This window comes from Antrostomus carolinensis, unplaced genomic scaffold (assembly GCF_000700745.2).
Source record: "Antrostomus carolinensis isolate BGI_N321 unplaced genomic scaffold, ASM70074v2 scaffold7310, whole genome shotgun sequence".
NCBI lineage: Eukaryota > Metazoa > Chordata > Aves > Caprimulgiformes > Caprimulgidae > Antrostomus > Antrostomus carolinensis.
Genome location: NW_010287674.1, coordinates 44,106 through 59,223, shown reverse-complemented (window position 1 = coordinate 59,223; position 15,118 = coordinate 44,106). Strand labels below are relative to the sequence as shown.

Sequence of the window (15,118 nt, the reverse complement as noted above, 5' to 3'; positions counted from 1 at the left end):
GGAAAGAGTTTGTAGGGAGGAAAGTGCAAACCAAGGGCTTACTTCTGAAAATGTCTCTGCAGCTCATAATTCACTTTTGAAATACAAACTTACAAAGAGGTGTTGTTAGGTGGACTGAAAAATGAGAGGGTTCAAGGGAAGAGCTTGGTTTCTCACCTGATGGTAGGCTTTTAAAAAATGTCCAATGTCTATCTAATAAAGTTGTCCCCAAAGCAGATTGTGGAACTCCCAGTACCACCACAAGGAGGAAAAATTCTCTCCTTTCCTCTCAAAGGGAAAAATGAAACAGTTATTCAGAGCCCAGCGGAGGGGGATCTTCCCACAGGTTTGCAGACATGGCAATGCAAGCACACGGTCTGTTTCTACTGGTTTTACACCAATATGATCAAATCATATCTTGGTATTTTAGCCTGAATGAGGCTAACATTTCATTGATTAAAACAGATACAGATCTCAATAAGGAATTAGCTAAATTATTAAGAAAAGCTTAAGGGTACTTTTTAACAACTGGGTGGTACTATATGCACAACAATGTCCTTTATGTATATTGCTTTTTAACACAAGGTCTCAAGACTTGGGAAGAAATATAATTGGAATGATTCTTTTTTTTGACATTTAATGCATCATAAATAGAGAACTGGATTTGTATGGTAATGCATTTGAACAGTATGGTATTAGAAAAAACAAGATGAAGTAATCAATCTCACCAGTAAGAACTATAAAAAAATTCTCATACCTTCCTTCACTAGTTTTAAATTATTTGAGAAATAAATCCTAACAGGAGAAGAGGAAAAAAAATCAACAACATTCAGCATTCAAACCCACCTCACCTGATTAGCAATTCACATTTTAATCTGGCAGTTTGTCACAGCAGCTAATGTAATTTTAACATTGTTTCTGCTTTCTATTTGAAAACTGAAAGCATTGCTGCATTTTATTCTTGAGCTATGTAACTTTAGATAATCAGTCTTACTAGCAATTTATCCACCTATTAAAAACAGCCTTCTCCAGCATAGTCAGTTGAAGATCAACTTTTTAATACCTCCTACCCTTCTCCCCAAATGGAAGCTTGCTGTCATATTGTAGTGTCATAAAGAGTTCTCCTTACATGACCACAGTAGTTATATTTATTTGATTTATGACTAGGAAACCAAGGCACAGAGATTTTAAGTTATATGCCTGGGATGACAAAGATTTTTACAACATTAAGAGATAAACAAAGAATTTCTCGACTCTAACCACGACATGAGTTTTCTTTTTCAGTAAGGCATCACCTGATGGCGGACATTTCAGTGTGCACAAGAAGTCAGGTGTGTGTCTGTGTATACAGACAGACACCCATGACCCCGTGAGCTCCAGAATCAGTGGTACTTAGAGACACGTATCCCCCAAGCGAGCATTCTCCTCAGCACATAACAAGTGTTCATGCTGCTTGAAACATCTGGTTAAGTGTTTCTTCAGTTTTTCTTCCTAGCAAGTTTGCAACACATTCTTCTGCCCATTTCCCTCTTCAGATTCTGAAATGGGTGTTATTTTTCCCTAACACATGGTGGCACAGATACAATTTCCTGTTTCCTATCCCTGTGCAGATACCCTTCAGAGGGCTTCTCTTTGAAGCAAACTTTCTCTTTCTTAATCACATCTCTCATTATGACTGTAGAAATGCATGAAAATGGTAAAAAACCCTCAACTTGGCACTCAAACAGTTGAGTATCAGGTTTTAAAGGGTCTTTGAAAATAGTAGAAGTTATATCTGTATAGCTGTATCCTGTACCATATATTGGGTATTTGTGGAATTTCAATGATCCTGAAGTGGATCACTGAAATGACTCTTTTAATATCAGTCATGAAAATGGTGTGATTTACAGAAGCTTTGTAATTTTGAAATGAAAAGCACTTGATAAGAAAAATATTTATATCATTTCCAGTTTTTATCTCACCAAAGGTTTTACATTGCCAAGATGTTTTCAACTTTGGTAGAACCATCAAAATGCACAGTCCAAATCTGCTTGCAGAATAAGAGAGAAAATGGAAGTTTGCATTTTTGAAGAAAGCTTCCATTTATCAGCAACAGCTTCATGCTGATTATCACTGGAGACTCTGTTTTAATTCCCTCAGTTGCTAGGGTCTCAGTGAGGCCAAAAATGCCAACCAATTTTTTTTTTTTCCTGATGTGCATGCAATTAGACAGATGTTTGGTTTGGATCAAGGAAGGGAGGGCTACATGCGTTTCCCATAAAAACTTTTTAGGGTCTCAGTGAGGCCAAAAATGCCAACCATATTTTTTTTTCCTGATGTGCATGCAATTAGATGTTTGGTTTGGATCAAGTAAGGGAGGGTTACATGTGTTTCCCATAAAAAGTTTCGGCACCTCCAAATGCACCAGTGCTCAGAGATGGTAGAAAAACTTCCTCAAATGCACAACTTGTGTGTGGTGCTGAGGGTGAGACTGATCACCAGAAGTGCAATCAGGAGGGAATTATTCTCCAGATCAGGTTATGAAAGACTTGAGATTGTCTTCCTCTAAAGCATGACTCTCACATTACCTAGGCTTATCTCATTTAATCTATCTCTTGCTACGTGGAGAGATAATAGCACTCAGCTCTAAGCCATGGCATTCAGCTCTCTGTTTCCTCTGCTCGTGCCACACAACATTTTAATCCCCTAAAACCTTTTAAACCTAAATGATTCAGCCCTTATGCAAAATTCATCAGGATCGGCATAGAAATTATTATCCATTTGAAATTAGTTTCCTTGGGTACTGTCCATTAGCAGGTATAATTTTCTAGACAGTCCAGAGGAAATGAGCACAGAAAACTTTTGGAAACTTATCTGAAGTTAATTCCTAGGTTCAGTCTTCATGCATGGAGAAGAGTGAAAGGACACAGAAATTTGTGTGTCACATATCATGAACCTGATTTTACATTTACATAGCAAAGAAATGCTCCAAATAGTTCATTTGCTTTAGTGGTATTTCACCTGCTGAGAAGTGGCACTGCTTGGCTTTCATCAAACTTGACAGAGAAAAAAGAAAAAACATCTAGAAAGACAGGGATGGAAATAAGGAATAAACTGCTGCCAACAATACGTGACTCAGTCTTCTAAGACAGTTCATGGCACATCAGGAGTGTGGAGATCACAACTGGGATTTTTAAGGGCTGGGAGGAAACAGTAATATACTATCAAAGTACTTAACAAATCAAAAGTACCCACTGCCTGATTTACCACATATTCCTGAGTGAGTGCAGCATTATTCTACTGGAATCAATAAAGCTGCAACTCGGTAAGACCTGAATAATGAAGAGGTGAATCCAGCCCTTTACTGTCAATTTAATTATCCGTACAAACTAGGCATTTGGCAAGAAAGGTTATTTCCATTGCTCCATAAAGAAAAATTATGAGGAAATAAACAGGAACATGAAGGTAACATTGTTGGACTGAATAAAATGTTGGCATAAATCCTGAAAGTTTACCTCACAATGTGTAATGTCATAATTAAACTGAGAAAAGAAGCCTAAGCTATTCTTTATGCCCTTTAAAGGTCCCTTCCAACCCAAACTATTCTATGATAAACTATTCTGTGAAAATATGTTGAATTTCCATGTAATAAGGCTATCTAAATCCAATTACTTCCACAAGTGTTAACCACCTGTGAACACAATGGAAGCATTTAAACTAATTTTTGAGTGTTAAAATGCTCTTTTCAATCCCATGTCAACTATTTTGCAAATAAATGAAAAATTATTTTATTTATCATAAGAGTTCATATGGCACAAACAAAGAACCTGGGAAAGGCCAGGGCTATATATTGGCTGAGGCTCAGAGAAGAATTAGCCCTCACAGACAAAAGGCTGTATACTCAATTGACAAAAGATACAACAAACAATAATTTTGTGATGAAATTGCACCAACTGAAGATTCAGCCCTGGGCTAATTTCTAAGCCAATGAATGAAGACAGTACAGGTTTTTTAAATTAATTAGTTCCATTCTTATTTTTTTGTCTTTTTCAGTGCATTCATATTTACTTAAATAATTATTTTGATTTACACTTTTGTTTTCTTGCCTGACTTTAAAAGCCTGAAAAGCATCTTCTGTTCTAGACGCCAGGCAAAGTAATTACCTTCGTATTATATTTAAGCGTTACAAAAAGCCCAGTTGGGAAGGAAGGAAGATTGACAACAGTGCCTTTATTAAATTACATGCTTGCTCTCTGCAGAATGAAGATTGGAAGACCTACAAACACATACAATTTCAGAGCGTACAGTCTACCCCTTTGTGAGATTGCCCATTATATATAGAAATCATTAGTATTGAATATATATACACACACACACATATATAATCAAGAGTTTCATCTCCAGTGGTTTGGGGGTTTTTCTGTGTTTTTATTGGGGGTTTTTTTGGTTTTGTTTTTTTTGGGGGGGTTTTGGGGGTTTTCTTGTTTTGTTTGGTTTTGGTTTTTGTGCTGTTCTGGTAGAGAAATATTGTCAGGTACGTAGTGCATGATCAACCCAGAAATGCATGACCAAACTAGTAGAGCCTAGGCCACCCTCCTCAGGTTTCTCAGCATAAGAACATCTCCACGGGGTTACACCAAGATCTGTGCAGCCCCCATGTGCATCACCCATCAAAAATCTAGGAAAAAACAGAACAGGGAAAGCATATACATTGTCCTATTTTCACTAAAATATCTCCCTCCTGCCAAGCAATATGCAGGTTACTGACTTTCCATGCCAGATGTGGGATCTACCTGGTGGACCTTTCATGCATAAGTCCTTTTCTGAATACTTTACACTTTTGGCCACCACAACATCATGTGTCAATAAATTCTACAGTTTTATTATGTACTTGGTGAAAAAATTGCTTGTTTCTTCTGTATGTATCTGCTGCTTGAGACAGGATTCTGACATAAAAGCAGAGAACAAAATACAGGAGGGGAAACCACAGGTAAGCAAGTTATTAAAGCCAGTGACATTCACTGGCTTTCCCATTTTCTACAGCATTTAACTATTATCAATTTCTAAATAACAGCCCTGCAAATGATTTCATTATTAAACTATCTAAGAAAAATCTCCTCACTGTTATGGATGTCTCTTAGCAGATTCTCCTGTGCATGTCACTGGGACATGGTGATAACTGCGCCGCTATACACACAAGGTTTCAAGACAGTCTAGTAGATTTCTGCTCTGTGTGTTTGAATTTTAATTCAGTAAGAATTACAATATCATTTACCATACAGCCTAGATTGAAGCTTTAACCTTGGTTTACATAGAGTGAGGGTTAGTCCAGCTGAGAGCAGTACAACTATTGCTTTGTCCCTGGAGCCACCTGGGCAAGAACTACATCTTCTGCTCAGCTTTCTTCTCAGCAGTTGCCTGCTGCCCTCATCATACACAGGGGATGCGAGAGGCAGGTCTAAACCAGTTTACAGTAGAATAGCAAAATAGCAAAACGGGGCAAACCACAGGAGGAGACAGGAATGTCATCCATACCGACAAATAAATGAAGCATATGGAAACTGCATTCAAGGCATAAAGGGACTGGCAAAGAAGCTGATACGACCAGATGGCTAAGAAGCAAGAAGAGTGCAATTCCAGAAACTGTAAGGGAAATACAGAACAGAAAAAGAGAGTCAAGGTTATGAACTTCATACTGAATAGGGCAAATCTAAAGGGAATTTAGCAGGAAAACTACAGCAGAAGTTACGGGGCGGGGGGAGGGGAAGTGAAAAAACAAGTCAGCAGAGGTCAGAGCCACGAATACACCTTTCCCACCTGGGGAGAAATTTCAATTTGTGGTGTCAGCATTAATAGTTTTAGATATTCCACTACTAAGGAGAATGTCATACAGACATGGTAGTAGGAGGCAGCAGGAGGGCAGAAGGCAGAGACTGGCCAGAGCAGAAGGACAGCTCTAGGGGCAAGTTACATGATTAAGATCTTCAGAGCTAGGTTCAGAGCCTGGCTTCCTCAGACACCAAATAAAGTATTTCTCCTTCCTGTGCCTTCATCTCCTGTTAATAAAATTAATATTAAAAATATTTCTATCCTTTCTCTGTCTCATTTTTGAAGTTGGAAGACTCTGAAGGACTGACTGACAGATACTTGTATGGTTCTAGCTGGCAATGAGGTCCTGATCTAACTACAGACACAGCTGTAGATCCCAATAAAGCAAATATTAGGGTGCCTAGTGTTGGAGCTGAAGTCTTAAACATTAATATATATATATATTTCTTGATAAACAAGTATAACACTCAAATTACTCAATTACATACAATATTTACTCAATTACATACAATATTTACTCATTGTTTTAGATTTATCCCCCTTCTCATCAGCTGGTTTCAGAAATATAAACTCTAACAGCACCACACAAGGGTTTCACAAGGTAAGAAGGAAATGCTAATTGGTTTTATCCTTTTGTGAAACAATCCACTGAAAGTTAATTAGAATAGGTTTGCTTTTTCTTCACAAATTAATCCATAAGAAAGACTGATAGGCAGAGCAAACCACATCTTGCACAAAGGTGGTAGGATTTAAGTGATTTTGAGCTATTCCCCCAGAATTCAGTTGCCTTCAGGCATCTATCTGGTCTTTCTCTGTGGAAGGCATAATTAGGACTTGAGTGAAACCCCCAGTGGTGAAGCCTGATAAGAAGTTAATCTTCTGAATACCACGTGGGCCAAGAGAGATGTGCCAAAAAGTCCAATTAGCAAAGACTTCCCACCCTAGGCTGTGCCATAGCATTGCTCAGCACTGATAAAAAGCTGCAGCGTCTGCTTCTGAGGTGCATCAGCTCAGCAGTGCCCCAGACCCAAGCACATCACAAGGGTGAGGAGCACAGTGCAAGCAAAGGCACCACCTGCACCTTGTACCCACCATGCAAATGGCAGAAAAGCAGCTCTGTGATCCAAACCCAGAAACATTTCTCCACATGACCTTCACACTCCCAGTGAGACCTGTAAGTCCTACAGACTCACACACTTCTCTAAGCGATAGGACTCAGGTTCAGTGCTTTCAGCCACACCAGGTATAGACATAAGCCAAGGCATTTCTGACTGCATTTGGGAGGACCACAGAAGGAAACTTGTAAACAGGATCTGATTGTAGGATTTTTGAACCCACTGACTGAGGTCAAGCAAGTGTAATATGAGTCAAATCTATGTCAGCCCAGTTTTAGACTGAGGCAGCTCAAGACCTCCTAGCAGTACGGAACCCAAAAGCATTACAGCAAGCTTACCCCCCCTACAGCCATGTACGAGAGAAATGAGAAAAGGATTATGTTTGATTTCACATCAGCTGTAAAGAAGAGAGGAGAAAGTTGTTGGTTGTTGGAAAAACACTGCAGATTTGGAAAAGAGAGTGCCTAGCACCTATTCCTTGCAAGCCAGAGAGAGATGTTTTCTTTTATGGGAGGAAGCAAGTCCCTAGTGGCAAAAGGAATGCTGAGGCCCAGCATTCATGGACCCAACTTCCCTCTCTTTCTAGGGATATTTAAGAGCAAATCCCAATTTCAAGTGGGATGCAGGGCATGGAAACTGCTCCTGAGGAATTTGACTCGTGTCTCCAGAGCAAGTAACTGTGATACAACTACAATGGAAGGAGTTAATAGACACTGAAATTGGTTTAGTAAGTAGGTTTGCCAGAATTTACTTATTATCAAACCTCATTAGTCGGAGACTGTTCTTGTACTCCATGTTCTTATCCAGTTACTGCCTGCTGCCTGCTGAATAGACAGAGGGATGCTGGAGAGATTATTTCTAAGCCCTTCCCCCTTCCCTCTCCCCTCCTCTTCCAGGACCACACTGACAGTCCCAAGGGAAACAGAGGAGAGACATCGGGAGAGGGCAGGATCCACCAGCTCTCACTCAGCATATTTCACCAGGAAGCCCCAGGAGTCCAGAAGAGGAGCTGCCACTTAGGACACTGTCTCCTTCGCCAAGGATCTATTAGTACAACATATATTATATGAACACATATGAACATTTTCCTTTTCCAGGGAAGAAGGAGAGAAAAAGGAAAGAGACTGCAACCTCCAGAATGCGAGAGGGATTTTTCATGTAATCAATACTGTAAAATATCCCCAGGTCTTTCTGCTGGATTGTAACTCAGAGCACAGCTGATCAGTTTGCAGCACGTGTACTTCACCTGCGGGGAAGCCAGGCACCGGGCAGCAGCCCATGGCACGGTGGTAAGTAACTTTGGGCAAGTTTCCTTGCAATATTTGCAGTTCACTGATGTAGGGTAATAAGTGCCTTTGAATCTTTAGAGATTATGAAGAAAACCAGGGGTTTGTTCCTGAAAGGGGGAATTGAAGAGGCGTATCTTAATTGCGCCTCTCTGCCCTGCAGCTGATGAAATACTTTGATTTCAGTCTGTTTAACAAAGTTTTCTCCAGGGTGGGCAAGTGTTCCCTATATCTTCTCAGTAATTTGTAGTGACATGAGACTGGGTTGATAAGAATAGTCATCATTTATACGTCACTTTACCTCTTAAAGCATTTTACAAACATCTACTAGCTAATCCTTGCAATACCCCCGAGAGGCAGGCAAAACAGGCGTGCAGAAAAGGAAGAGGAAAGGCAATCTGAGCATTCAAGTTAAAGCAATTAAGAACTTCACATCCAGCTGATGGCAGGTAATTGACCTCTCTAACTCTAATAACTATTAAGCAGCTTAGTTGAGTTAGTGTGTATTTAAGGGTTTATAGAAATAGAAAAGCAACGCGACAACCACCAGAAAATACAACGATCTAACGATGTTAGAGATCTGCTCGGAGAAGAATCTGATCTGCTCACATTTGGATTTGCAGGAGTCCGAGCCTTCGCGATAATTATGAATGAGGCTTTAGCTCTCCTCTGTGTCTGTGTGTTGCCAGACAACCAATGAGGCTGAAAAGCAAATTGCATTCACAGGCTGCAGATTTCAGGAAGAAGCATAGAGGTGACTTTTACTTACAAAACAACCACTCGTTAATTTTGTGATTTAGGAAAGTAGCCTGAAACACCTTTTCTCTTGCAATAACCTCTGCTGTTTTCTCCTCCTTCCCATATGTTTTGGCTGACAGATAACCCTGCTCTGATGCCATTTCGGATGTCCCAGTGAGAACTCTTAGAGATGCCTATTCTCTCCGGAGGCAGTGACCAAGACTATAGTAACATTAGCTACACTTCTTGTAATTCCTTGAGCCGCTTCTTTCCTGTCTCCGTTGAAACTCCTTCTGTCAAAGGGGTCCATTACCAAAGAGCCAGGAGGATTTACCATCCTGATCAAGTCTCTGCAGTTGATCTAAAAACAGAGATCATGATAAATGTTGGAGGCATCAAGTACCTGCTACCTTGGAGTACTTTAGATGAATTCCCCCTGACTAGACTGAGCAAACTTAAGTTTTGCAGCAGCTATGAAGAAATAATTCAGCTATGTGATGATTACGATGAAGACACCCATGAGTTCTTCTTTGACAGGAATCCCAATGTTTTTGGAATGATTGTCAGCTTTCTAGCAGCAGGGAAGCTGATGCTCTTAAGAGACATGTGTGCCTTGTCTTTTCAGGAGGAGCTGAGATACTGGGGGATTGAGGAATCCAACCTGGAGAACTGCTGCTTTCGAAAACTATTTCAAAGACTGCAAGAGTTGGCTGAGCTACGCAAAGAAGAGGAGCTCCGGAGGAGCAAAGAAGCTACATGTGTCTTGGATGATAAAACTAAATTTGGACAGTTTATGAACAGACTCAGAGATATGGTAGAAAATCCCCAGTCAGGACTCCCAGGCAAAGTCTTTGCTTGTCTCTCCATTCTTTTTGTGGCCACCACAGCTATAAGCCTTTGTGTTAGCACAATGCCAGACTTAAGAGCTGAAGAAGACAGGGTAAGTAAGTCCTTTTTAACTGTTCTAACTACAGAAGTAAAAGAAAATTGTCTGTCCTGCTAGGTATAAATCATTAAAAGGATAAAAAAGGTACAGAAAATCCATAGTGATGTTCAAAACTGTCATTGGTAATGAAATGGTCTATAATAGAAAATGCCAGAATGGCTTAAATTACTTGTATTAGTTTCAAAGTGAGAGTCAATTAAGAATAATGTGAACAAAATATTTTACTAATTGTCAGCTAAAATACAGGAAAGAGCTTCAGGACAGAAAAGACCCTGCAGCTCTGTAATGCAGCATTGTTTTTCCTTCTTAAGAAGCAGTTGTTAGTGTAAGTTATATTAACTTGTTAACACTGGGAGTCTAAAAATCACATTGTGGAGCTTTCTCTTTAAGGTGTTTTACTTTCTAGTTATAAGCAATCTCTCATTTGGACACATTAGCTAAAGAAATATTTTCCTCTGACATCTTTACTTTTAAAAATAGCAGGACATCTTCCCTTGTGATAACCAAGTCACGTCTTTAAAGAGAAAGAAATAGTCGTTACTTTTTCCCCCAGAATAACATCGCATTTCAATAGCTGCATAAAGATTAAAGTCAGAGAGATACACAAACTATTTTTGCAGACACTGATACTTAAAACTGTGGCTGCAAAAATCATAATTCCATGCTGATAGAATTCTGTATTTGCCCACATATATATGTGCATATTGGAGGAGTAATGCCAAATACCAGCTGAACTGCTAACCCTTTTCAAGTAAGTAATTCACAGTAACTCAGGGCAAATAAATCAAGCCTATATTGTACATGAAGGATCTTCCCTATAACACTGTTGTGAATATTTCAGCATTTTAAAGATTTGTTGTTTTAATAATAAAACAGAAGAAAATAACAATCCAAAGTTATTTCAGATGTAGTAATGTCCAAATTTATCAAATAACCTTGACTAATTTCTTTAATGAATCTTGCACTTCATTTGAAAACTGGCCTTCCAAAAGCGTAGAGGAAATACAGGTCAAAGAAACTCCCTGCCCTAACCCCTGCTATAAGATGAGACACTCCTCAGAGTACTGTATATTGGTGAATAAAGCCATTTGTTAATTTATAGCACAGCATGGCATGCGTGCACAAGACAAAAATCTGGATATATTTTTACTGCTTAAGCAGTAATTCAAAGCAGCACAGTCATGGTGAGGATATGTGATATTTGATGTCTTTGAATAAAACTAAGGACTGCACAGAAGGCTGAAATTTAAGATCATTCCCTGTTCCATTTAACCCCTTGAATATTGACTTACATTTGCATAGGAAGACTACTGCCTTTCAGTATTAAGGTGCTCTTGCTGCCTTCCACGGCTATTACTTTTGGTAGGAAAATCTATAATACTGCTCCAACGCTTCTTCCAACACTTCAAATATAGAACATCCTTCTTACATCGAGATGTAAAAACATTACAAACTCTGCTCCAGCAAGTGCTTCCTACTAACTTTGTTAATGGAAGTAGCCGAGTGCATTTCATCTTAATTTCACAATGACTGCAGAAAAAGGTTTTATAAATACTTTTCATTCAAAAGAACAAGCACATAATGTTTCAGAGCTCAGCTAGATGTACTATGTTGTGTGTTTTAAAAAATAATTAACCAGATGTTACAAAGTGAAGCATGTTGAGGGTTATATCTGGTAGCTGCAGTGTAGCTGCTGTACCTGGATTTCCTATAAAACACAGATGACATTGCTACTCAGAGATCTGCTTACAGATCACTACTTTAAAAACAAGCAAACTGGATGGAAACAAGCTCAAAAGATGGAATGTTTAAAGTGCAGAGGAGAGGATGAAGGATGAACTTGAGCAAAGGAGCACATTTGTCCAAATATTTGGAAACATTACATAATTTACACTTACAACACTAGTCAAGTGCACTTTGTCATCATGTCCCAGAAGCACAGAACAGAGTCCTATTATTTGAATCATTTAAAATCATGCCAGAGAAAACATAGGGGAATATATGAGACAAAATACTCATGTCTTATGGAAAAGCAGAGAATATGAACTACTAAATAGTCTCTTTTTTCCAATCCCTAGGGATGGAACATTCCTTAAATTTCCTTCCCTAAATTCTTAGCCTGTAGCACATAAGATATTCTTATTGGGATCTCAAAAGAAGATTTTAGCTAAAACTGGGCAAATAACTCAGAGAACTTAACTAACTAAAAATACTACTCGGTTGTGTCTGAGTCATACCCAGGCAAATCACACTCTACGTTGATTTGTAACTCAAAATTGTTCCCTGGCTGACTTCTGAAACTGATTCCAAGATAGGGCCACGTTTACCAGCAACCTGGGACAGGCATGCAGAATCTGAAATTTTGGCTCTTTGGGCTGAACATAAAGATCACACAATATCTGTTTGTTCAGTGACATGAAACAGTCAAATTCCTTCAATAAAGTTTCTGAACAACCTGTTAATTCCACACCTGAATTCAGAGGTTTATCCATTTCCGAGTTAAAGCTTGGCAAAACCTCTATGCATAAATGTGCTTACAAGTACTGCAAGGATCTGTTTTTCAATGTCACTAAAACTAGAAACTGAATTTAACTATTCTGAAATACAAATAAAAAAGGCTTTACCTCTGCTGCAAATGTACCACTCTAGGGTCCTTTTCCTCATCATCACAGCCACATTAAGAGAGTGAGAACTGGCCAGACTCCAGCTCAAGAAGAAATATCAGAGTCAAAGTAAAAAAGGAAAAATAATACAAGGTGATTTCCACTTCGTTCAGAGGCTTGGCTGATCCCACCCTGCAGGCACATTAAATCACTTGTCCTTTTAGCAGTTGCAAAACTAGATCTGCTTAGAAGAGAGAATAGCTGCCTGGACAGGCAGGAGAGCCAAGAGGAGTCCTCATCATCCGAGGGAAAGTGAAAACTCCAGTCTCCGGAAAGGGATGGCAAGGAGCCAAGGCAAGAGCATCTGCATCAGGAAAGCCCAGTCACCCTGGCAACCAGAGGGGAGGGAAGGAGCCATCTCCATGGGCAGCAGCAAAGGGAGGAGAGGGTTAGCCTAAAGATAGGAATACAACCAGAAGTAAAATAAAGAATGAGTTACTATAACTGCTACCATGCACACACCCTAGAACATGTCAAATGCCATTTAGGAACTTCCTCATTAGAGACATAAAGGAAAAACACAGATAGATGGGCAAACAATTCCATAACTATGTATCACACAAGCACCTGCCATGAATCCCATCCCAGAGGGAACAGCTCCAGGTGCAGGAGATAAAAGTTCAGGAAAACTCTAGAGCAGTAAATGCACAGTTCTAGTGATCTCAAGTTTAAGTCTGACCATGAAACAGACATGCAAAATCATTTGTCATATGTGATTCTAAGGAAAGAGGACTCATTAGTAACAAATTATGTTATTTGGGCATAAACCAACTGAAATGTCACATCCTTAAATGGCAATACATCCTTATCTAGAATATTTGCATCTGTTCCTTATGGAGACCAAACTGTCTTCAGTAAGGAAGCAAATATAGTATCACCAAAACAGTCATCAAGGCACATGTGTATATAAAGACAGAAAAAAAGGTGTATTTGGAGGTGAGGAGCTCTGTTTATTATTGATCTGAATGGATTAGCCTGAGAGAACTAGAAATCTGACTCAAAGACCATATATATATATATAGGATAAGAAAGCTGAAGTGAGAAAATCTACCAGTATTTCCCTCAAATGAAGGAATTAAGATCATTCCACTAGAGACAAGGCAAAAGTCCCATCAAAGTCCCAGACCCACATAACCATCAGGATCCAAGAGGTGTAATTGAAATAGTCACTGCTCAGCACATCTAACCCAAAGGAAAAAACATAATTGTACCAGGGAACTATGGAATAAAACTACTGCTGAAGAGCTTGGACAAGGAGACTGCTTTGAACCACTCTTGGGATTCTCTTTAGGAAGTGATATTTCTTCTAATGAGTCCCTAAAATTGGCATGCTCTAGAGAAATGACTCAGCAGAAAGGATACAGCAAGGTCTTTTCTTCAGGAAGGCAAGCAAATTAAGTTCAGGGTGGGAAAAGAGGAAAAAGAAATCCCAGGCATTTCCATTCCCTGTCTCTCAGCACTTCTCCCAGTATAGATGGCTCCCAACAAATCACACTTACATGATGTCATAGGTAAGTGCAGTTGAAGAGAGAAGGAAATACCTATTCTCTGTTCTCCCTCTCTTCTCTGGTGATCAGAGAGTGGTCGAACCACCTACTTATTTTTGTATTTGCTCTTAACTGACCTTGAGAGGATTGTAATTGCTTTATGTATTGTAAATAACTTAATGAAACATCACTGACATAAGCTGCAACCTGTTGTCAGATCTAACAATTTTCTCTTGAAACATAGAATATTCATTTTTTTTAAAGCTCCAAATCCTGGGGTTATTTGATTAAGTGAATACCTAATTCCCTTTAAAAGAGAAAGTTTTTAGTCTCTGCTTGCATGGAGAATACAGAAAACACGAACAGAGGAAAGGAATATACCTAATATATTAAACCATTTAACATTTTTTTTTTCATTCTATACCATTATTCTGGAGGCCCTGACTTCTGTTTTCCAAAGTCTGGTGTTGCAGATGCTGTCTGATAGTAAAACCAGCCTTTTTGGCTTGTACTCTACAGGAAACTGCTGAGAAACATTTTTTCTTTAAAAGTGGAGTAATCTTATTTTATAGGGGAAAAAAACCAATTTATTGGTTTTACTGTGAAGAGAAACAAAATCAAACAAGGTATTTGTTTCATCAGATTTACCACTGCCACAGGTAAATCCATTAAGTTATAAAAATTCACATTGACTTGTATCTAGCCAGCTCAGTACGTGAAGATAAGCTTCCAAGAGGTGTATCCTTAGTATTCAAGCTATAAATCCATTACAAAGATTCAAATGTAAAGCTTCAACCCTGCCCAGAACCTGGAGATAATATTAAATATCTCTAGCACACTTATAAAAGGGAATCTCAAAGTACTTGAGAGTGACTGGAGGAGAGAATAATCCTTATGGAGAAGATTCTGCTGCTCATGTAGTCTGCAAAGATAAGACTCTTCATCAAAGTGCAATTTGGCCAACTGTTAGAAGCAATCAACTCTGGTAAATTGAATATGACAACCAGATTTTGACAGATACTGCTGGCTACCATTTTCACAGCTTTTAAATAAGAGCTTTTAAATAATATCAAATAAATATTGATCAGAACAGAAT

General features: G+C 38.9%; 1 protein-coding gene across 1 annotated transcript in view; it reads left to right on the top strand.

Annotated features, from left to right (window-relative positions):
• Positions 1-9,116: 9,116 nt before the first annotated feature.
• Positions 9,117-15,118, top strand: part of KCNG4 (potassium voltage-gated channel modifier subfamily G member 4) — a 17,800-nt gene continuing 11,798 nt past the window's right edge. The window contains exon 1 of the mRNA XM_010163701.1: positions 9,117-9,866. Within this exon, the coding sequence (XP_010162003.1) occupies positions 9,117-9,866 (750 nt within the window). The remainder of the gene's footprint in view (positions 9,867-15,118) is intronic.